Genomic DNA, 23,880 nt, shown 5'->3' on the forward strand with positions numbered 1-23,880 from the left:
TCTGGGGAGGATATGCATACTAGGCTCAGGTTTAAAGGATGAATTTCTATTTTTAGGACTCAAAAAAAATCAATACATTTTCAGCACTATCTGCTGCATTCCTTAGAAATTCCATGGGGAAAAGAACCAACCTGGGTCACTTAAAAAAGAAAAAAAGCCTTGAAGACGGAGTGTTAGGAGGGCAACCAAATACTTAAAAAATATACCCCCAGCAGGGAGGACCAGAAAGGCAGCAATGCCTCCCACGGGATGGATCCCTGAGGGGAGGGAGCAGGTCAGAGACACTTCTTCACACACTTCAGGGAACTGTTAGGAAGGAAGGAAGGAAGGAAGGGAAAAAAGCCTGTAGGAAACAAATGCTATAAATGAGATTTAAACAGAGCATTAAAAAAAAACCACTTCAGGGGCGCCTGGGTGGTTCAGTCGGTTAAGCATCCTACTTTGGCTCAGGTCACGATCTCCCAGCCCGTGGGTTCGAGCTCCACGTCAGGCTCTGTGCTGACAGCTTCAGAGTCTGGAGCCTGCTCTGGATTCCGTGTCTGTCGCACTCTGCCCCTCCCCTACTCATGCTCCTCTCTTTCTCAAATAAATATTAAAAAAAAAAAAAATTTTTTTTAAAAACTGCTTAAAATAAAAACCCAACCCGCTTCAGATCTCAGCCCTGACTTCTAGCAAACATCAAGTGCATAGGAGAGTCAAGGCAGAGTTGACTGGCTTGGGGAAGGGTCGCGGCTCACGTGGGACGGGGGATGAGGAACTCCTCGAAGCACTGGCACTGTCCGTGGAGGTTTTCAGCGACTTCCCCTGGCCCGACTCTGCTTTCTGCTGGGTGGGCAGCGGCCGACGCGCCTCTTCCCCACGCGTGGGACTAAGCAAAGTCTGCAGACTTGAAGACTTCTGTAGCCCAGGAGCATATGAGGGATTCAGGCTGCCGAAAGCCAGAGCTAAGGCCCAGGGGCAGGCTTGGTCAAGAGCGGGGTGCCTAGCGTCCTTTAAAAACAACACGGCCGAAACCTCACTCAAGAGCAGCAGAGATAAAGATCCTTTAAGAGCAATGGAATGAAGGCCCGCCAGGGCTCTCCCGGAAGGGAACAAGGTGAGAGAGCACGGCTCAAGGAGAACAGGTTTTGGAAAAATTTTATTGCATTTTTGTTTCCATGTGGAAGCACGGACAGAATCGAAGAGAGGCAGCACGCTCCGCTTACTGTTCATGGAAAATCACATAGGCTAGAGGAATTTCCTCCCTATCCTGATTGGGCTTAATAACCCTTACCCCCGCCCCTCCCCAAGCACAAGCTAAAAAAGGAGCTTCGTGGTGATCACGTAAAAAAAAAAAACAAAAAAACAAAAAAACCCCAAAAAACCAAATCCACGTGTACGGATTCACAGATGGGCAGCGCTCAGATGTCTGTGATTTCTGCATTTGCGGCGGGCACTCCCCGTCCCCGTCTCATCTCCCCGCTATCTTCAGGCCTTCCTCTTTTAAATGGGGTTTCACACAGGAAGTGCCTCCAGGTGGAAAAGCTCCTCAGTCCCCGGCGCCAGCCGATTGATGATTCCGGGGAGCAGGGGTGGCCGTCTGCCAGCTTTCAAAAGTCTGGGGGCTGTAATGTCGCCCCCGCATCGTGGGCAGCCCCAGGCCAGGACGACAGCCTCCCAGGTTAAAATACAGAGAAGACGTGGGTACGTGTACATTTATGTGTCTAAAATATCAGAAAGGGAGCCCACTTTAGCGATTTACAAAATGGGTTCGGGGGAGGGGGGTGGTTGCCGGCGGGGCTGGGCGCTTGGGGACTGTGCTGTGTCACTCTGTCACTCAGCATTATTGCCGCTTAACTGACACCTTGCTAGGACAGGGGAGAGGGCGGGTGCTAAGAGTAATCAGACAAAGGAAACCTGAAATCGCGTGATTTTTTTTTTCTCCTTTTGACTGTGTAAGGCATTTTGAACTGGAAAAACTTCTCTCCTTCACATTCGTCCAAATAATCAGCGGGAATATAATTGGTGATTCAGAATACAAATGAGACCCCTTTGATCCCACCACCCTCCCCCCAAAAGTCACTCTAAGCACCCCAATCCCATGGCGTGCGAGGAGGCAAACCGTGTCCATGTGGGGGATGAGGCCGCCGTGTCAAGGGCCCGTCTTAGGGCTCCAGCCCTGATCCTGCCCCTCTTTTGGTGTCTTCGGTGAGGCTTTAAGTCCCATCGGGGTGCCTGCCACCGCCTCCTGGGCAGTGGGAGGTCATGGCCTTCCTGCCTCTCCTACGCATCCCCAACTGGGCGTCCGGGCCGGTCCATCCGCGTACCGGTGTTAAGTCTCACTCAGTTAGTAGAGGTGGGCTTGGCCCGGAGACAGCACCCTCCACGTTAGTCATGCCAGACAGACAGCAGAGAGGAAACCAGAGGCCAGAGAAGTGATTTTAAAAAAGTGGGGGGGGGGGGGGGGAGAGCAGCTTCGGTCACCAAAAAATAGAAAGGATGATCTTTTAAAAATAAAACATGGGGACATTTTTTTTTTTTCTCTGCAATGCTCAGCCATTTTACTTGAGATGTAAAAAAAAAAAAAAAGTTTTAGAATAGTTGTTTTGCTTTTTCGATTTAAACATTCATGAGGACGGATGGGACGGTAGTGCTGTGATGTGGTTTGTGTCTGAGGGGCAATGCTGGTCAGGGTCCTTCAGACCACATACTGGTATGGGTCTGCCTTCCCTTGGTCTGGCGTGGCAAAGGGGCTGGCCCAGCCTAGAGAGAAGGGGTGGCCAAAAACGGCTTTCATGTTCATCCATTTTGTTTTTTTAGCCCATCTTCTCTCTTCCTTTTTCAATTGTTCTATTCCCTGAAAACAAGAACAATCATACTTTCAGTCAAGCACTTTATTGCTGTGGTTTTTGGGGAGGGACGTCCATTAGCCTGAGGTGAATGGAGTAAATGCTTCCTTTGAAAGCCATAAAGCTATCTGCATGCTACGCTGTTCTTCTCTTTCTCTCATAAAAGGTGTTAAAGGGAACAACAAAAAAAATCACGCTTTTTGTGGGGGGTGGGGCATGGGCACCTAGTTTACAAGCCCCTCCAGGCAGGGAGGGGAAACCGAGCAAACTCATGCCCAGGCCCACAGGCTGCTACGCCAGCATTTCTGGTCATGCCCTTCCGGTGTTTTGCTAAGGGAAGGCGCACATCTACGTGGCCCAGGTTCTGCAGGGGCGCTTCTGGCCTGGTGCCGGGCCCGGCGGTGTGTGGGAGCACGGAGAAGGCTTTGGTGTCACAAGCCTCAGAGCTGGCAGGGGCTCGCGATCGTGAGAGCCGTTGCTGGCCTTTCATTTGGGCTAGGTTCAAGTTTGATGCTACTATGACCACTTTGCAGACAAAAAAAAAAAAAAGAAAGGAAGAAAGAAACAAATCAATGACCACTCTGGCGCTGTGAGTCTTGCCAGTCTGGGAGGTCAAGAAGCCACCCTGCTTAGCGGCGCTGGCAAGGCAGACCTGAGAAGGTCCACCGGGAGTAAGAGACCGTGGCGGGGGAGGGGAGAAGCCACCACAGAGGAGGAAGGAAAGGGATTAGTAAAGGTTAGAGGGGCTGCCTGGACAGACAGCCAGCCCCAGGCACGGCAAACGGCTTCCTAGTGCTCCCTTGGGAAGAAGTGGGGCCAGGGGCCACCTGGTGGTTGTCCTAACCCTAACCCTAACCCCCCCCCCCAAAGTCTCACGGGGAGAGTAGGCTGGGGAGGAAGAGTTCCCTCCCTTCTCCCCCCTTCCCATGGAGCTGGTGAGCAGGCAGGGCCTGAGGGCGGAACTGGAGAGAAGCAGCCTGGCAGGAGCCTGGCTGGAGCAGCTGGCTGCTGTGGTCTCTGGTGAGGAGGGGTAGGGAGGAGCCTGAGGGGCCAGCCTAAGTGAAGCCTCTATTCCTGGCCAGGGACTGGGCGGATGCAGGTGGAGGGGAAGGCATCCCTTCCCAAGCGGGCCCTTCCTTCTTTTCTCCTTTCCTTCCCAACACAGTCCCCTTCAGGAAAGGCCCTGAAGGGGGAGAACGACTAGGGCCCGGGCTGTGTGAGCTTTCCTTCGGGCTCCCCCACACCACAGCCTGTGGGGCCTGGCGGCATCCAACAGGGGGCGGGCCGGGCCGGTCACCTCTGGGGTCCCTGCAGGTCTTATGCAGAGAAGTTGGCTGCATTTACTGCTTGGACACACAGCTGGAACTATACCATGGGCTACTATTTTGAAAGAAACTCTTACAATGACGCTATCTCTTATAAAGGATAAAAAAGTTGCCGAGAGCCCCCCAAGCCCCCACATTCTACACCGCCGGGGATCCCCACGATCTAAACGATGTTGCCTTGGCTGCCGAGAGGGTAAACGCCTGATTTTCCACACCCGCAGGGAGGGGCCTAGGCAGCAGGGGCAGGGAGTGTGTCTTCCTATGAGCCACCACCTGAGGCTGACTAGTCAGCAGGCCCAGAGCCGCCCCGGAGGGCCCGTAGATGACCAAGGCTGGCCACCTGAGGGGGGACCTTGGGAAGGCAGGAATAGTGGCGGGAGGGACCTACGACCTGGGGCCCCTCGTCTGGAACCCAAAGCCGAAAAAGGAAGAAATGCCCACATCACAGCAATGGATTGACCACCTTGAGGCTTTGGACACTTAGGACAGTCAGGAGGCGGTGTCGTCCGTGGCGCCGGGTGAGTGGGCCTCAGTCCTGCCCAGCCAGCTGCCTGAAAGTTCCCAGAGGTGGGGCTGTGGGTAGGGTGGAGGTAGGGGTGGGGTGTGGGGAGAAGGCAAACGACGAGCTGGGCCAGAGCTGGGCCAGGCAGAGGTACCTAGAGGCCAGGTGAGAGCCCCTGCCCACCGCTCGGCGGGGTCTGAGGCAGGCTGATTCCTGACTCTGCCCTCTGGACCTGCTCGTGAAGTCACCTCCTGTGGGAAATTGACCCTGCCCGTGCCAGCTAAGGCACCCTTCCTTTGTCCATCATCCTCTCTGCAGGCCTAGGGCCGTCGGGTGGGAAGGATGTCCCCGGGCCCAGCAGAGTGCCTGACACAGCGCAGTGTGTAAGACAGAACCATCAAGGGAGGACGGAAGGTCTTTTGGCAACGAGCACCCTTCCCAAGGCTGCTGGGTCCCATTCCTGGTGCAACCTGCCGTGCCGGCCCCAAGGAGGGATCTGTGTGTGTGTGTGTGTGTGTGTGTGTGTGTGTGCACACGTGCACACCCTGCACACTGGGCCCTGGGCATTGGGCTCCCGGGTCTGGCCTGCAAGCCGACCACACCAACCGCGCCCCCCACCCCCCCCCCATGCCCCGAGCCCAGGGCTGGAGCTGGTGGGCAGGCCGCCCGCTTACCGTTTCGTCTGTGCAGATGGAGTGCACCTGGGTCCCAAACATCACTGATGTGAAAATGAGGAAGAGAAGGCCCTCGAAGCACAGCAGGATGAGGAGGATCACCGTGGTGGGTGGCGAGAAGGAGCTGCACTCTGGAAGAAAAGGGGCACGTGGGACTTGGGGCTGCTGCCCCCCCGCCCGCTCGCACTGCTCGGCCCGGCGGGACTCGGCTCCTCCTGGCCTGGCGGGGCCCATCCCGCCCCTCCTAACCCCTGTTCCTTGCTCGCTCTCTTTCCCGGCCAGTGTGTCTGTATCCTGGTGCCAAGCACGTGGAAGGACCCAGAAGGGCCCCCGGGGCTGAGGCATGAAGGCAGGGAGGCCCTCCTCTCCTCAGCACAACGTGGGCTGTACAGGTGGAGCGGCCTCAGTCTGGTTCTGGTCTGGCTGTGAATTTTCTGAACGTTCCGGTCCCTCTGTCTGCTTCTGGGTGACCGGAAGGGGCACATCTGGGGGATCACTCAAGTGGTTCTGGGACTCGAGGTTTTACGAGGAGGCGGCCTGGCTGCCGGGCTTGGCCCCGAGCCGGGTGTGAAACGAGCCCCGTGGGAAACGTCCTTCTCGGGAGCGTCCGCATCACTGAGACGGTCAGTCCGACCGGAGGGCCGCCTGGCGCGTTCACTCTCCCAACCTCTCTCCGAGCCCAGGCTGACCGTCCAGGCCTCCGCTCCCTCCTCGGTACAGCAGCGAGGTTTCACTGCTCTGTCTTCAACAGCAGAATCCTCTGTCTGAACCAAGTCTAACTCAGAAGCCGCCCCCGCGCCCCCCGCAAATGGAGACAAAAGCAGAGGTGTTATGGGAGACGGTGAGGTCTCCCTCAGCGGGGGCACCTGGGGGAGACACTGGGCGGTGGGGGTCCCAGCTGACAGTGCTCACTACCGTGGGACTCCTGCCTCCGCTGACAGCCGCCTGGGCCTGTCACCCCGGGTCGTGGTTTCTTGTTGCCCCGGTGCTCAGGCCTGTTTCCCTGGCTGGAGGGGTCCTGGCAGGGTCGGGCTTCCCTGGGCTTTGGGAACTCAGGGACTCTGGGGATTCGGTGCCCCTCTGAGCCACCCTGCCGCCTCCCTCACAGGAAGGTGCGGAGGGGTAAGGGCGGTCAAACCTGGGAATGGGCACCGTATGGGTGGTGGGGGTGAGGAACATCTCCTCCAACTGCCTTGATCTCCTCACGTTTCTCTCGGGACCTAACAACGCCTCCAGACGTTTCCCTTACTGCCTCGGTGCCAGGCCGGGTGGTGGGCAGGCCAACGGTTCTGCGGTCAGGCAGACGCAGCAGGGTGAGGATCCTGGAAGAAACTCCCGACCACGAGCTGCTACTAAGATGCCGCCACGGAGACTCCGTTCTGGCTCCTGCGCCTTTCCCGGCCCGCACACCGTGCGGTCGTGTTTCTTCCCGCCCTTGCCTCCTGCCTGCCCTTCCCAGCACAACTCCGGCTCCAGGAGGGCGGGACGCTGGCTCCCTGCGGTACAACCAGCCTCGGAGCAGCGCCTGGTAACGAAAGAATGTGGGCACAAGGCCGGGGCTCTCCGAGCTCTGGTTTGGCGGTCCGCTCAGGAATGCACGGGAGAGCATCTGCACAGCTCGGCACCGGCCCAGGGTGAGCACGTGGCAGGTGCTCCCCGGACAGAGGTCCTTGCTCCTTCCTTAGCCACCTGGGCTGCCCTGGGGCTGCAGCTGGCGGCAGAGCCCAGGGCCACGGCACGTCCTCCACCCATGGCCTCCTGAGTGGGCCCCGGGGACTACGAATGGAGTGGGGGAGGCAGAAGCGAGACCCAGGGCACGCAGAACTACCGCTCTGCCCTTCTCTCAACATCAACTCAAATGCCCTCCTTCTGGGGACACTCCCTTCTTGCACAAGCTGGATGCAAGGCCGCTCATCCACGGCTGAGCAGTGATGGTGGTGACCGTCATGCACGGCCAATCTCAGGCTTCCGCTTTGGGGACGGTCCTCCTAGCCTTAGCTGCCACAGGAACTGGTGCCCCAAGCCTCTTTGGTCACGGACCTTGACTGCAGACGATCAAGCACATGCAGGGAGGACCCGGGGCGCTGGAGTCATCCAGGCGGGGCTGGAAGAGCCCGCTCCGGGCTGGCGCTTGAGTCACGGCCCTCTTCTTAGCTGTGTGAGCTTGGGGACTTGCTCGACCCCTGTGAGCCCCAGCTTTCATCATCTGCTAAGTGGGAGCATCTCTCCCGCCCTGCGGGCTTGTGGTGACGCTGAAATAAGGCACTGCTCACGCTGGCTCTTGGCAGGCATTAATGAGATGGCCCCTACCAGCTGCGAGCCGAAGACAGAGACGTTCTGCCTCATTGATGGCGAGTGTCACTCTCATCACTGCCTGCGTCTGTTAGCCTGACGGCGGGGGGAAGGGGGATCGATGGGGTTGATAGAACGTCCTTGTCAGACTCCGTCAAGTCGCCAAGGCCACATCTGGAGTTGGACTGGATCCCCAGGGCCTGGCAGGATCCGTGTACATTCAGAATGCTCACCGAGGAACGCGCTGGTGCCCTGCCCAACTACCCAGGATGCTGTGGATGCCCCTACTCTTCTCCCGACTATCCACTAGCTTGACCCACCCCTCTCCGGCTGGCGCCAGAAATGCAGTAGTCACGAAAACTGGGGGACACGGGGACATGGACTGAATTGTGTCACCTGCAAAACTCGTATTTGGAAGCCCCACCCCCCAGGTGATATTATTTGGAGATGGGGACTTGGGGGGGTATTGAGGGTTAGACGAGGTTGTGACGGTAGGGGCCCCTCACGGTGGGGTTAGTGCCCGTATAAGAGGCACCAGAAAGCTTGCTCTCCTTTCTCTGCCGTGTGAGGTCACAGGAGAAGGTGGCCGTCTGCAAGCCAGGTAGACAGCCCGCACCAGGAACTGAACCGGCCGGCACCTTGATCCTGGACTTCCCAGCCTCCAGACGGCGAGAGATAAATGCTTAGGCCACCCAGTCCATGGTGCTTGGTCACGGCAGCGCACAGACGGAGACTCGCGGGGTCTCTTCCCCTAGGCGGGGCCGGGCCGGACAGGGCAGGGCCACAGAGGGCGGAAGGCGGCGGATGCCAAACCACGGGCAGAGGCAGGGAAAGTCTCTTTGCAGCCGGCTGGGAGCTAAAGATCCCCCCGCTTCCCATGGGCTCCCCGGTTCTGCGGAACAGGACCAGCAAGATAGCCGAGAAGACAGTACGTGCGGGAAGAGCGAAACTTCTGGAAGACGGGAGAATGAAAATGGGGACCCGTCTGATGTTTCTGCTCTCACGGACCGTGTGTGTGCCAGATCTCGCCCAGCACGTGGCCTCTCTTAATTCCTCCAGCACCTATTTAAAATTCTTTTCCTTATCTCTTATTTTTTTATTCTCCTTTAAAAATCACAAAACGGCACCGACTTCCTTCAGCATCTACTTTTTCCTCAGGATTTATGCGGTCGTCTGGTTGGGGCTCCTTCCTTGGTGTTTGCGCCGTGAGACGGGTACTTCTAAAGCGGGAAGCTTTGCTCTACGATCTTTACGTAGATTGGGAATTATGCAGTTAAAAGACAACCACTAACAAAACAAAACAACCCCAAAGTTCAAGACGGATTTCCAGGAGATCGGAAGGAAATGACTTTTGATTAAAGTGCCTCTTCTTAAAGACACAGAAGCAAAGGTCCTCTCCCTGGCAGGGCTCCCCCGCCCTGGGACGTGCTTCTGGGGGGTGGGGGGGGGGGGTCTGCATTTCCCCCAGGCATGCTCGGGCTACGCGGTCTGTCCGCCTCGCTACTTTACCTGTGGAACTTCTAAGGGGCTGCTTTATTTCATGAAGAGAGGTTCGGGCCTCTGCTGTCCCTTCCCTGGGCAGTCTGTAGGCTTGCTGCTGATCTGATCAAATGGGGTTGGGCCCCTGGCACCATGAGACAAACCGAGAGCCCGCCCCGCCTGGGTCACACACTGCCCCGGGGGGCAGGGAGGGAGGCCCTGGCATATACTCACTTGTCCAGTCTTCTTCAAAGCAGTGCAGAAAGTGGAATCCCACCATGATGAGGGCGTGCAAGGAAATGAGAGCTATGTACATCTGAAACAGGAAAGCAGGGCAAACGCCATTGTTGTGAGAACCTTCTGACCGCGCAGCCTCCCGGGACAGGGGCCCTCAGAACCTCCCGTTCCGGAACACTCAGTCAGGCTGAGGGTTGACCAGGAGAGAGCCGGGGGGGCATCTGCTGATTGCCCTACCGGTCTGGCACCCCAGGCCTGGGACCGAGGCGAGCAGCTATTCACCAGGAGTGCACGGACGAGCACCTGTGACCAGGCGTGACCAGGGCCCTGGGTGGGCGGGGGCGCTCCGGGCCCGTGGCTTCCCTTCACTCGGAAAGTCAAGGTGCTGACTGCCAGTAGGTGCTCTAGTCCTCACACTATCCTCTATCCACCTGCAGCTGAGGGAGGGCTTGTTGTCATCACCAGAACTGCCTTGTTTAGCTACTCAGACTGGACGCTTGGGACGGGAACAAGGCCCTTGCTTAGAGCCAACCCGCTTGAGCCCGTGTTCTCGACGCTCAGGCGAAGGGCCTACGAGCAGGCCGTGGCTGAGCTAGGAGTGCTTTGGCAGAAAGGCGCAGGTCTACATGGCCACGCGGTATTTGGAACAGCAGCAAAAACCATCGTTGTGTGCCGGGAATTTCCGGAGGCCCAAAGCGCTCCATGGCTCGGCGGAGGGTGGGGCAGGATTTGGAAGCTGACTTACTGTAAACAGGACAAAGTACTTCTGGTTGTTCTCGCCGACGCAGTTATTGACCCAGGGACAGTGGTGGTCCATCTTCCGAATACACCGCTTACAAACACTGAAAGGACCCGCAAGGCAGACCTTTAGTGGTGTCCTCACGGTGGCGGGGACCCGAGGGGAGCAGACAACCCACCCCCCAGCTCTACTCCGCGGCTGGGGCCTCCTCGGGCTCTGCCCCGTGTCCCGCTTGCTGGGTGTGTTGCAAGGGGCCTGGAAGGTGGGGTCAGGACCCCCAGGGTGACGTCACTCCAAACAGGGGACAGTCATTTGTCAACAAGGCCCCTTCTCTTGTTTAACACAGACACAGGATGGAACTGAGGAGATCTGAGCCAGAAGCTGCTCTCTGGCGGTAACTGGGCTGGGAATCTGGTTTATCGAGAAGGAAAGTGGACAGGCTGGGGTGGGTATAGAAAGAAGCCGCTCCTAACTCCCCCCCAAAGACCAAAACCCCAAGGGCCGGGCGCTAGCAGGGAGGGTGGCCCGACGAGGGCGCTGGAAGGGCACAGAGTGGGCTCAAGTGCAGGATGTCTCAGGGCGGCAGGAAGGGCCCCTTCAAGAACCTTTTACCTCTAAGACAGCATCCACTTAGCTGAAAAAGCAGAATGTATTTGAGCTTAAGTGTCGATCGGAAATCCTGTTGATTTGGGGCGCCTGGGTGGCTCAATTGGTTAACGCATCCAACTTCGGCTCAGCTCATGATCTCGTGGCTCCTGAGATCGAGCCCCACATTGGGCTCTGAGCTGATGGCATGGAACCTGCTTGGGATTCTCCCTCTTCCTCTCTCTCTGCCCCTTCTGCGCCCCCACTTGTGCTTGTGTGCACACTCTCTCTAATTTGCAAATTACCACCTTGTGATTGGGCTCATTTTGGGACTGAGAAATTGGTCCTTCCTCAATTTATTAACATAGGCTCCTTGACATTTCCTTGAGAGTATTATTCCACACAGTTTGAAATACTGTAAAGGTAAACTCAGAAATAAGATGATTAGAGGTTTTTCTCTTTCGAAAGCCCCTCAGTTCACCCCAGCTTTTCTTTCCACTCGTTTCCACAACTAACTTTATCTCAGGTTCTTCATCAAGCACACCGGGGGCTGTGGCAAGTGGAGCCCGGCAGAAGGGCTCTCATCAGGGTCACACGGGGGGAGCTCACACTTGTCCCTGCTGGCCGACAGTCAGGGCAGGGACAGCAGGGAAGGAGCTCTTCTGGGTGTGGACGTGAGCTGCTCCCCACACTCCAGGCCAGGAGGTGCAGACCACTCTGAAGGACAGCCACGGCCAACTCGGGGCTGCGGGCTCATCCGCACCCCAAGGAGGACGTGTGGCTTTTTCTTTCTTTTTTTTTTTTAATGTTTTTTTTTTTTTAACGTTTATTTATTTTTGAGACAGAGAGAGACAGAGCATGAACGGGGGAGGGTCAGAGAGAGAGGGAGACACAGAATCTGAAACAGGCTCCAGGCTCTGAGCGGTCAGCACAGAGCCCGAAGCGGGGCTCGAACTCACGGACTGTGAGATCATGACCTGAGCCGAAGTCGGCCGCTTAACCGACTGAGCCACCCAGGCGCCCCACGTGTGGCTTTTTCTAAGCACAGTGTGAGCTTTGGTGGCAAGGCAGACCTGGGGCTGCTGAGCTACCCTGGTCAGGCTGGCCAAGCTTGGGGGGCTCAGTTTCCCCATCCACAGGAAGTAAGTGTTGTAAGGAAAAGGTGACAACAGATTGTGGGGGCCTGGTCAGTCTCCACCCTTGTTTTTCTCCACAACCTTGAAGGTCCTCCCTAATACAGGGGAAATGGGCACATCTCAGAGATGCTGGCCCGGCTCCAGAATCTCCCTGGGAGCCTGGAGAGCAGGAGAAGAAGGAGGCATGAAAGGGACCTGGAGGGATATAAAGTCAGGGATATAAACCCATCTCTCTCTGTATGCATGTGTTTCCAATTACAAACATACATGTGAATATGTATAATGTATATTTCATTGGCTAACACTTGTTCCCAGTATACAAGTTTAATAATTTTCAAAATGTTTATTTTTGAGAGAGCACGTGTGTGCAAGTGGGGGAGGGGCAGAAAGAGAGGGGGACAGAGGATCCGAAGCAGGCTCTGCGCTGACAGCAGAGAGCCTGATGCGGGGTTCGAACTCACGAACTGTGAGATCATGACCTGAGCCGAAGTCGGACGCTGAACCGACCGAGCCACCCGGGTGCCTCCTCTAGTAGACAAGTTTCAAACTACAGACAAGTAGACAGTGAAGAATGAGCTGCTCCCTGCATCCTGGGCTGCAGCCACCAGGCCCCTTGCAAGTCCTTCATGGGGGCCACCTTGCAAGTCCTTCCTCAGCCCTGGGGTCTTAGCTCCCTTCCAATCTGGGGCCCAAACTCCCGAGGGGAGGGGTGCCTGGCGGCTCAGTGCCACCGCCACCTTCTCCAAGGAGCTTCCAGTAGGTGCTCTGAGGCAGTGTTTGCTCAGCAGCACGGAGGGGTCAAGTGGCCTGACATCCTCCGAAAGCCGCCCAGGGTTTCAACGAGCTGTCACATCTGTCCTTTGCTCTCCTCCCAGCTTCTCAAGAGACCCCGCGTGCGCCCCAAGAAGTGAGTTTCACAACGGGTTACGTGTCCCTGGGAGGCCACACCAGAACACTTCTCCTCCTCCAGGGAGCAGGGACAAGTGAGGACAGCAGCTGGGCTACAGAAGGTGGCCCCGAGTGCCGGGCTCCGAGCTTCCTGCCCGCGGAGACACGGAATGCCGAGGTGGTCCCTCTTTCCCGGCTGGCGCAGTTGTTCAGAGGCAGGCTCTGGGGCCGGGAGGTGGCACGTGTGGGTGGGGGGGAGTCCATCCGTGAACATGGCCCTGATCAGGGGCCGTCTCACCCACGGCTCTCAAAACTAGCAGCCTGAACGGTTCTGCACTTGGGGCCTGGAGAACAAGGGCAAGGCCTGCCCGGGGCCGCCCAGCTGCTTCGCCTCAGGTGCCATCTGTCAGGAGGAAGAAAAAAATGCGGCCTCCCACAACCCTGGACACCTCACTGGGGTATCGGTCGGCTCAGAGCCAGCCCTCTTCCCATTCCCCGTGGCTGGGTGGCCCGGGGGCTCTGCGGGGTCCCCTCCCCAGACAAGGCAGGCAGGGGGCCCTTTACCCAGGCTTGCCGCCCGGCAGAACCTCTTCTCTCTGGGGCTCCTCGCTGCTCTTTCCGTACTGAGAGCACCAGCCCCCTCCTGGGACTCCTCTTGGGCACCATTTTGTGCCCCCCGTGCGAGACGCTGCGGGCGAGCGAGCTCCTGGGGCACAGGCACCAGGGCCCGGCAGCTGGTCCTCAACCTGCGCTAACAGTCACTGGAGAGACGAAACGTCTTCGATGGAGGTATTTTTTGACGTTCCTGCCTTCGGGGTTTCCTGAGCCCTTCCGTGTTTTTAAATCAATGTTCCAGAAGACGGCGATGCCTCTCCTTCCCTCTTCCTCCAGGTTCCCTGCCATTTTTCAGGCCCCGAAGCACTTCCGTCAAATGCCTGGTGGAGCCCAACAAGCTCACGGGCTCCCATGCCCTCAGGCTCCTTCTCGCCTGTGTTCCTTCTCTGGCGAGGTCCGAGGGCCCTTGGCGCTCAGCCTCAGAGGAGCTGGCTGAGGCCCCTGCCTGGCCTGGGTGATGGCCCACCATGGAGACACAGCTGTGTCCGTGAGGGCCTGTGTCTCTCCCTGCAGAGGCGCTTACCAAGCAAGGGTCGGCTGAGTGCGGGTCCTGATGCCACAGATGGGAAAGAGCTAGCCTGGGAAGTGACCCCACCACATCAGAATGGGACGCCCAGCAGGACAGGAGGAAAGATGCAAAAAGGCATCTACCGCATCCCGGTCCCAGCTCCGCAACAATTTCGGGTAGGGCAGTCCAGCGTAGCGGACGGAACACTGCTCTCAGATCCCCGTGCTGGGCTCCGGGCAGAGAAACTCAGCTTCTCCGAACCACCCTCTGCAGGATTGGCCCCGACCCGATCTCCCAAGGTTAGCGATGATGTAGGTCAGATGCTTTTAAAACAATACGACTGCTGTGTAAGTTTTATCGGCAGTCATAATAACCACGAGAGAGAGACAGGGGCCCTGAGCAGTCCGTGACCGTCCCAGCCTCAGCATGCTATGTGCGTGTGGGGGCGAGGGGTGTGTGGAGGGGTGTGAGGCTTTGCCAGGGTCACAGGTCTCCGCCTCCTCGTGCAAGAGGAACCTATTGGATGAGTCCAACACCCCGGCTGTCCACGTTAGCGTGAACGGCTCCCTCTGGGGGTTCCACATGCCTCCATGGTCCTCAGCGCCGGGATGAAAGCAGCCTGGGGTTCCAGAGTGCCCCTCCGTGGAAAGAAGACCCACCCACCCACCACCGGGCTGGAAGGGGCATCTACACATCCAGGGTCAGGAAGCGTCTGTGGCACCCACCAGAGCTCAGGGAACGGGGCCATTTGTAAATTCCACGGGCTCTGTTGGGGGGTCAGGAACCAAAGAGCTGGGTGCGCGCTCACGGATGTGGACACGCACCTCCCCCTGAGCTGGGAGACTGACCGCAACCCTCGAGCCAGGCAGCGGGCCTCCCGGCCCAGGCAAAACCCGGCTGCGTCTGGCGGGCTGGAGACCGTGCGTATCCCAAACCGCGGGTCCCCAGACGGCCCAGGCCACCACGGGCCCTCACAGACGAGCAGCCGTCGCACACGCTTCCTGACGCAGGAGCAGGGGACACACAGACAGCCTCACCAGAGTTCATCTGAGTCAGCGGCTCTTGTTTGCTCAAGCTGATTTGTTTACTAGCACTCAAGAATACCTCCCTCGGATCATCCTGGCGAGAGAGGCGAGGAGGCGGCGGTGAGGAAAATGCCAGGCAGGGGAGGCAGCCGAGGGCCCAGGGAGGAAAGAGAAAGAACCACTGTGGTCACCGAACGTCCTCTTCTACAAAGGTCGCAGCTCCGTGTTTCTATAAACCCTGCGCACCCCCAGTGCCCGCACCCGCCTCCACCCACAAACGGCTTCTGCTTGGACAGCGAGCTGACTCCGTTATCCAGACTCAACCCCCACAAGCCGGGGGGCAGCAAGTCCCTTTACGGGGGACAGAGCCGGCCTCAGAGCGATGTGCTGCCTGGTCCACGGTCTGGGGACACGTGCGGCGGGGACACGGCTGGCCTTCCAACGCCAAGGCCGGAGCCGGTTCCACCACACCGGGCCGCCTGGAGTCACGGCCTGAGGAACCACACAAGCAAGCTGGGCCTTTTGGTTCAGGTGATGAAAACAGCTGGCTTCCCACGCCTCGGATGGCAGAAAAGGCTAGACGGGTGCCCCCGTCACAGATCTCAGAGGTAAAGTGACCAGCCCACGCCGGGCTCTGCGCAAAGACACTTAGCTTCTCCAAACCGCCCAACAGCCCACAGGAGACAGCAATGACCAAGCTCCTTGGCCCTCATGCTCAAGAGGTGCCAGCTTGTTGGGGAGGGCGCCACCTCTCTGACAGAGAAACGTCGTCCATACGATTACATCAGGTCACATGATTCCCCACCCCCCCCCCCCCAAACTGGAATTCTAGTGGAAAGAGCTCCCCAACCAGAGCCGCAAACACTGGGAGCCAATCCTCTCTCTGGTACTCACCAGCTGTGCGACCTCGGTGCGACCCTCCCGCCCCAAACACACACCAGTCCGAAAAAGGGACCAAATGACACGTTTGTATTTCTGTAATTTATCATTGAAAGTTCCCCTGTAATGAGAAAATGCAGTTTTCAGCTAGATGTCTTCTTGTTGAGAAGACTCAAAACAATGAAGAAATCTGAAAACCAAAGGGAAACATCACCACAGAGGAGATGGGGAGATGGCTCTGGGGGCCGGATTCTACAATTGTCACAACCTCTAGAAGGTTGTTGTGTGGTGTTTGTTTGCTTTGTTTTGCTTTGTTTTTGTTTTTTCCCCAAGTAGGCTTCATGCTCAGCGCGGCTTCCAACTTGGGGCTCGAACTCACGACCCCGAGATCAAGACCTGAGATCGAGAGCAGACATTCAACCCACCAAACCACCCAGGAGCCACTAGAAGTTTTTTCCTTTTTTTTTTTTTTCAAGTTAATTTATTTTTGAGAGAGAGCACAAGCTGGGGAAGGGTAGAGAGAGAGGGGGGACAGAGGATCCAAAGCAGGCTCCGCAATGTGGGGCTTGAACTCATGAACCGCGAGATCGTGACCTGAACCGAAGTCAGACGCTCAACCGGCTGAGCCACCCAGGCGCCCGAAGTTTTGTTTTAAAGAGAAGCCTTCATTCAAGGACAACCCCTTTGCTAAAATTTAAGCGAACGGGGCCCACCTCTTAAGTGTGTCAAGTATTAGACACTCACAGAATGATTTTCTAAAGCTTTGTCTCCTGTGCCCTTAATTAATAAAGCCGTGAGGTAGGAAGAGGAGGAACCCCCTCAATTGTACAGATCCGGAAACGGGCGGAGACAGTCAAGGGCGCTTGACTGTCAGGGCAGGGCGCTTCATCAGCTGTGGGAGAGTCAAGTCTTAGGACAGGTGTCCTGAGCCCAAACCAAACGCCCTTTCCCATCTAGTGAGCTCACGGAGATGGGGAGGGAGAGTCACAGTGGCCGTTCCCTGCCCAGAGCAGGGGACGTCCAGAAGTCTTGTTGCTGACGGCACCCACTCCGGAAGCAGGCGGCGGGGTGGGGTGGGGGGTGCTACTCCAGAGCAGGTGAGAGGTGGGGGAGGGGAGGAAGCGAGCCCAGGTCGGGAGGAGGGGGTCGGGGCGCACGCGTACCTGCAGTGGTGGGCTCGGTCGGGCTTAATGCTGCAGCATTTGGGACACTTGTACACCACCTGCCCGGGCTTCAGCTGTAAACTCTCGATGAATTCTTTAGTGGCGTTTCCTTTGGGCACCGCGCCCTGTGAGAAAGAGGAAAGGGGTCAGGGCTGGGCCAGGGATTCCGTCGGTTCTGACGCCCCGTGGTGGAGATGGTCACCTGGAAGCAGCAGCTAAACACACACACACACACACACACACGGACAGGACAGTCTCATCCCAACAACACGTGGACTCTGTTCAGAATCACGCCAACACCGATGGATACTTATGGACCATGAGTTTTCCTGTGGAAAAAGTAAATGATTTTCCCCAGTAGACAGTTAGGCTGTTCCTAATGATCTTTCTGCTTTCATCTCAGTGATGTGGTTTTCACTGAATCCGTTCTTTCCTACGGAAATACTACAGTTAGGATTTGACTCGCCCATTCCCGTTTGGTCTACGTTAAAATTTCCCAGTAACACCTTGGGCCTTTGCAAAGTTTTACTAACGGGCTTCACACCCCACAGCTCAGTTTTTCCAGATCAAAGTCTGCAGCTCTGAATGTCACTGGCTACTGTTTAAACTAGAATCGTTTTATTTTATTCTCTTACCAATACTATTGTTAGGAAGCACTGGTAATCTACATTTGATTCTTGTGAATCCAAAAGCAACTGTGAACCATGGCCTTCGGATCTCTGACTTGCTTTCTGACCCGACGTGCCCTCCCAGTTTGCCATCCCATCCTTTCGTACGCTCGTGAGTGCTCTGCATTTTGTTCTAGCTGTGAACAACTCCGGTGGAGCCAACAGCAGACCCAAAGTGCCACCAGCGTCTACTGGGGCCCGTGTGCCTGTCCAAGCAGAAGGAAAGCGGGCGGTGTCCAGGCCTACGCAGGGTCTCAATGACCAGTCTTCGCCAGGGGCCTACTTGGTGCTCAGCCCGTGCTCCAGTGCTCACTACTATGGATTCAGGTATCAAACAAGGTCTCTGTCCCAGTAGGCCCTTGGTCTCTTGGAGGCTAATGATGCTAGAAGACAGTTGTGTTGAGAGAGCACAGAGGAATAGGTACCAACTAGCCAGGGAACCAGAGAGGTTTCAAGAGATGAGGTTTTTTTTGTTTGTTTGTTTGTTTTAAGTTTATTTATTTTTGAGAGAGAGAGAGAGAGAGAGAGAGAGAGAGAAAACACGAGTGGGGGAGGGGCCGAGAGAGAGGCAGACACAGAATCCGAAGCAGGCTCCAGGCTCTGAGCTGTCAGCACAGAACCTGATGCAGGGCTCGAACCCACGAACTGCGAAATCATGACCTGAGCCGAAGTTGGATGCTTAACTGACTGTGCCACCCGGCCGCCTCTCAAGAGGTGAGGCTTAAGGGTGGTCCTAAGACATGTCAGGTAGTCCTGAGGGAGGAGAGGGATTCTGGTCAGAGGAGGGGCATAGGTAAAGACAAAAAGGTGAGAGTGAGTCCGGCCCGTCTGGGGGCTGGTGAGAAAATCGGCACAGTGGAATCCAGGGTAGGCAGAGGGGAGGCTGGACGGACGGGCAGGGGGCCAGCTTGAGAGAGAGTGCTCAGCACAGGGCACAACAAGGGACCGAATGTGTCTCTCAAATTCCTAACCCTCAGTGTGTGCTATTGGGAGGTGGGGCCTCGGGGAGGTGGTCAGGTCACTAGGGTGGAGCCCTTGCGCCTGGGCCTTAGCGCCCTTATAGTGACTGCTGAGAGCTCCCTCACCGCTTCTGCCATGTGAGGACACAGTGAGAAGATGGCCGTCTGCGAACCAGGAAGTGGGCCCTCCCCCAGAGGCTGAATCTGCCAGCACCGTGATCTTGGACTTCCCAGCCTATAGAGCTGCGAGAACTATAACTTTCTCTTGTTTGTAAGCCAGCCCGTCTCTGGTAGTTTGTTACAACAGCCCAAACGGACCGAGGCAGGTAGCCTGTGTTCTTGGCCGGGTGTTGGACGCAACACTGTGCCTGTAACAACCTCCGGATGCCTCGACTCTAATGCGGGGTTACCACACAAAACTGTCAGGGTGCGTGGACACCCGCATTTTTACAAAGCGCTCAGCAGGGCTGAGAATTACTATGCTAGACCAGGAGCTCCATGACGGGTCTACCTCATTCAGCACCAGAGCCTCTAGCCTGGAAAAGGTCTATCAGTTTTAGCACGGGGTGAAAGGAGCAATGAAAGCAAGCAGGACAAGAAAGAAGGGGGCTCAGGGTGCCAGCCTGGGGGGCTCCAGCAGCGTGGCCCAGCTCCCTATCAAGAACCGGGCCTGACACTGGGTCGAGTCATGGCTCTGGGATGGGACTGCTCCACACCCCCCACCTAAGGTCTAGGTGACAGGAGGCCGTGCTCATCAGTGGGCGCCCACGGGACACCACCATCAGGGAAGTTGACGCAACATCTGACCACAGAACTGGGGGCCACGCCCAAGTCCCGAAGGGGCCCGGGTGAGGGGCAGTGCGGTCGGCTAGGGTGGGTAGGTGGGGATTTCAGGGCTGACGGACTGTAACAGGCCAAGCGAGGGGTTCCCGGGTTAGAGGGGAGGAAGACGGGGTGTCAGCACCTTTCCCACGAAGGAGAAATCCTGGGATAGGAAGAGCCACTGAAGAAGCAGTACAGACCAGGGAGCTGGAGTTTTGTCTTTTGCTACAAAAATGACTCACGGGGACAAAGACCCTAGCTATGGAAACTGCAAAGACAAATCAAGTACCGACCCTCTCCCGAAAGTCTACGCCACACTGAGCATTGTGGGAAAGTACACGGAAGTGATGGGGGCCTGGGTCCCAAACAGCTGCTGGGGCGGATGCCCAGATGCCCAGACACAGCAAGGAGGCTGAGCACCCGGCCAAAGCCACGGCCACTGGTGGATCAGGAGCTAGGGGAGGCGGGAAGGCCGGGAGGATCCTGGTGGACGTAGCAGGACAGGGGCACCTGGGGACGGAGGCAGTCTAAGCAGTGGCCAGAGGTGGCCTGTCCAGAGGATGACGGATAGAGCAGAAGCACCAGAGCCAGAGGGCACGCGCAGGGGTGTCTCCCAGGCAGTGGAGGAAAAAACTCAGGACCACAGTTCAATTATGGGAAGACTTGCAAGTTGTCTCAAAGAGGGCCTCGGGTGCCTCTCTGGGGTCTCCAGCCAGCATGCACCCCATTCCTCATATGGCTCTTTGCTGGCGCCCCCCCCCGCCCAACTTTCCCCTGCTGACCATTTCGTCACGCTCTTTCTCTGCTCTCCTGTCTCGTTAAGGACCCACTTACACTGGAGATGGGCAGCATGTGGCCGACATGTCACTAGGAACGGTGCTGTGCTTCCCCACTGGTCTGCCTGAGGCCGATGGGGCAACAGACAAATACGAGCCCAGAAAAGCCAAAGGCATGCTCATCCACATGAATGCTCTTCTCATTGGTGGAGGCTCAGGACTTTGAGTGGGACAGAGATGAGGTCCTGAGAAGAAACTTCTAGAAATGTGGATCCTGATACACAGGCACTATGGGCACCAAGATGCTGAAAACTACATGTGATTCAGAGTAACAGTCACCTCCGTGGTGGTGGGGAGGCTGGGAGAGGAAAAGTGGGGGTGTGGGGGGAAACAAAGAGGTTAAACCGCCTTTGTAATGTTTTATGTATGAGGCTGGGGGCGTGGAGATATCATATTATCATATCATGGTATTATCCTTCATGCCCTTTCAACTGTGTCATATGTTTCATTACAATTTTTTTTTAAAAAGTAGGAAAAAACCCCACCTAGTCTGCAAAACGCCGTCAGATGCCAGAAAAGCCTATGATAGAAATTTTAAAAGCAGGGGCGCTGGGTGGCTCAGTCGGTTGGGCGTCCGACTTTGGCTCAGGTCATGATCTCACGGTTCGTGAGTTTGAGGCCCATGTCAGGCCCTATGCTGACAGCTCAGAGCCTGGAGCCTGCTTCGGATTCTGTCTCCCTCTCTCCCTGCCCCTTCCCCACTGGGTTCTGTCTCTCTTTCTCAAAAATGAATAAAAACATTAAAAAAAAAAAGAAACTTTAAAAGCAAACAAACTTTGATAGGTGAGGACTCTGATATGTATGATGCCATTTAGGACGTCCTTCTTGACATTAAATCTGCTATAAAAGTATACAGCTATCAGCATGGAGAACATCTATGACAGATGGCTAAAGGCACACATAGACTTCCAAAGAGTATATGGCATATAAGACATTCCGGAACAGATCTGATACCCAGTTGACACTTGAATAATGCGGGGCTGAGGGGTCCGTGCAGCCAAAAATCCACATATGGCTTTTGACTCACCTGAAACTTAACTGCTAATAGCCTCCTGTTGACCAGAATACCAAAAACGTGAGTAGTCAACTCACACATATATTGTACATTATTTGTATCCTACACTATATAGTAGGATATATATACTACTATATATAGTAATATACTATACTACTATATACTAGTAGTATGTAGTACTATATAGTACTATATATAAATAAAGCTAGAGGAAAGAAAATGTTAAGAAAATCATAAGTAAGAGAAAACACATTTCCAGTACTGGAATGTTCTTATCAAAAAAATTCGTGTATAAGTGGACCCGTGCAGTTCATACCACATTGTTCAAGGGTCAGCTGTATATATATATATATGTATGTATATATATATATATGTGTATATATATATATATGTGTATATATATATATGTGTGTATATATATATATATATGTGTATATATATATATGTGTGTATATATATATATATATGTGTATATATATATATGTGTGTATATATATATATATATATATATATAGACAAAGACATGTGCCAAATTATTAATGGATATCTCACATAGTCAGATCACAGGTTATTTGCATTTTCTTGACCATATTTCTTAAATGTTCTAATATGAACATGTGGCTTTTGCAATTAGGAAGAAACTCATTAAAAATACAGGCAAGGGGCGCCTGGGTGGCTCAGTCGGGTAAGCGTCCAACTTCGGCTCAGGTACGATCTCATGGTTAGCGAGTTTGAGCCCCAAGTCGGGTTCTCTGATCTCAGCACAGAGCCTGCTTCGGATCATCTGTCTCCCTCTCTCTCTGCCCCTCCCCTGCTCTCTTTCTCTCTCTCTCTCTCAAAAATAAACACTAATTTTTTTTTTAAATACAAGCATAAAAATATACCTCAGGAAGGAACTACCCAAAGTAGGAATATGCCCAACTTAACTGAATTTTATATTCAAAACGCTATGACCATCTCATCTTGAGCTATCTGAGGCCCTGCCCTGAGGCACTAGGGTCTGGAAGTCTTTACAAGGGCAAAGCTGGACCCCGACCACCCATATGACTGGACTTTGAAAGAGGATCCAGAAGGAGGGTGCCTGGGTAACTTCAGTCAGTTAAAGCGTCCGACTCTTGGTTTTGGCTCAGGTCATGATCTTGCGGCTTTGTGGGTTCAAACCCCTGCGTCAGGCTCTGTACTGACAGCTTGGAGCCTGCTTGAGATTCTCTCTCTCTCCCCACCTCTCTCTGCCCCTCTCCCACTTATGCTGTTTCTCTCTCTCTCTCAAAATAAATAAATAAACTTAAAAAAATGTTCTTAACCCTTTGAAAAAATAAAAAAATAAAAGGGGATTGGGAAGGGCTCTGGCCCAGGCAGAGAGGGCCCCACAAAAGCCCAGAAGGCCACATTAATACTCTTTAATGCAAAAGGTCATTGAGTCTGGGCAACCGTGTGAACTTGTATGAATCCTGAAGGCACAAAACCACAACTGGATGTCACTCCTCATGCACAAAGGAAAAGCCCTAAGGAACACCGTCTGCCCAAGGAGATAAATCAATGAGGCAGAGTTTTCCTAAATGAGGGCTCAGGTCGCTATTTTCCCTCCACTTCCAGTTTTTAAGGTCCCAGAATTTGCTGTAAACCTCAGGAGGCCCCACGTAAAGGCCTACAAGAGGAAAACCCTAAACTGCAAAGGGCAATCGGAACTCTCTTCCGGTATTCTCATTATTGCCTGCTATTCCAGACCAGGGCACATCATGTAACAGCACGGCCTTTTTATTTTTTTTAATTTTTATTTATTTATTTTAACGTTTATTAATTTTTGAGAGAGAGAGAGAGAGACAGAGAGACAGAGAGCGAGTAGGGGAGGGGCAGAGAGACAGGGGGACACAGAATCCGAAGCCGGCTCCGGGCTCCCAGCCGTCAGCACAGAGCCCGACGCGGGGCTCGAACTCACGAACTGTGAGATCATGACCTGAGCTCACAGTCAGATGCTCAACTGCCACCCACGTGCCCCACAGTTCAGCTTTTTTTAAAAGCCTGTCCCCTCCAGCAGGACTCTATTTACATAAATCCCCTAGAAGGCTCATTCCCTTCCAGGCAAGACCCCATCTGCCCAGCAAGTCCATCCTTCAGACCCAGAGGCCAGCTGGGCCAGTCCCTGAGACAGAGGATCCTGTGACACAGGTGCTTTCCTGCCTTTGCCTCCAACGTCTTTTCCTTTCTTCCCTTCCCTTCCCTTCCCCTTTCCTCCCTCCCTCCGTCCCTTCCTTCCTTCCTCCCTCCCTTCCTTCCTCCCTTCCTCCCTTCCTTCCCTTTCCTTCCTTCCTTCCTCCCTCCCTTCCTTCCTCCCTTCCTCCCTTCCTTCCCTTTCCTTTCCTTCCTTCCTTCCTTCCTTCCTTCCTTCCTTCCTTCCTTCCTTCCTTAATATTCTCTCCTGTGCTTATCTCCACAGACTTCAGAACTTCCTGTGATTAGTTCATGGTAAGGAATTTCGTTCTGTACCATTCTGGACAGACGGCAGGGAGTCGGTAGGCCTGCCGAGACATTTCTGCCAATGTTGTGACGCCTGCGTTACTGAGAACCGCCCACCCCCACCCCCCGTCCTTACGCATCTCACAGGGCTGTCTTGAGGCTCCCAGGCTTCTGCAGCCTGGCAGACCACAATGTACCGATTTCCCCCCCTCATTTCCACAGTAATACTTCTTCATGATTAAAAAAAA

At 55.1% G+C, this 23,880-nt stretch overlaps 1 protein-coding gene across 8 annotated transcripts in view; it reads right to left on the reverse strand.

Annotated features, from left to right (window-relative positions):
- The window catches only part of ZDHHC3 (zinc finger DHHC-type palmitoyltransferase 3), a 60,412-nt gene that overhangs the window by 8,994 nt on the left and 27,538 nt on the right, over positions 1-23,880 (reverse strand). For 2 of the 8 annotated variants that reach the window (XM_047826942.1, XM_047826953.1), the window contains exons 3-7: positions 16,876-17,000; positions 10,083-10,179; positions 9,335-9,416; positions 9,131-9,223; positions 5,330-5,460 (exon numbers count right to left, since the gene is read on the reverse strand). In XM_047826942.1, the coding sequence (XP_047682898.1) occupies positions 5,330-5,460; positions 9,131-9,223; positions 9,335-9,416; positions 10,083-10,179; positions 16,876-17,000 (528 nt within the window). Of the gene's footprint in view, positions 1-1,119; positions 2,837-4,616; positions 4,705-5,329; positions 5,461-9,130; positions 9,224-9,334; positions 9,417-10,082; positions 10,180-16,875; positions 17,001-23,880 lie in introns of those variants that run through there. The other 6 variants (XM_047826993.1, XM_047826963.1, XM_047827013.1 and 3 more) reach the window with 6 other exon arrangements.

This window comes from Prionailurus viverrinus, chromosome A2 (assembly GCF_022837055.1).
Source record: "Prionailurus viverrinus isolate Anna chromosome A2, UM_Priviv_1.0, whole genome shotgun sequence".
Classification (NCBI taxonomy): domain Eukaryota; kingdom Metazoa; phylum Chordata; class Mammalia; order Carnivora; family Felidae; genus Prionailurus; species Prionailurus viverrinus.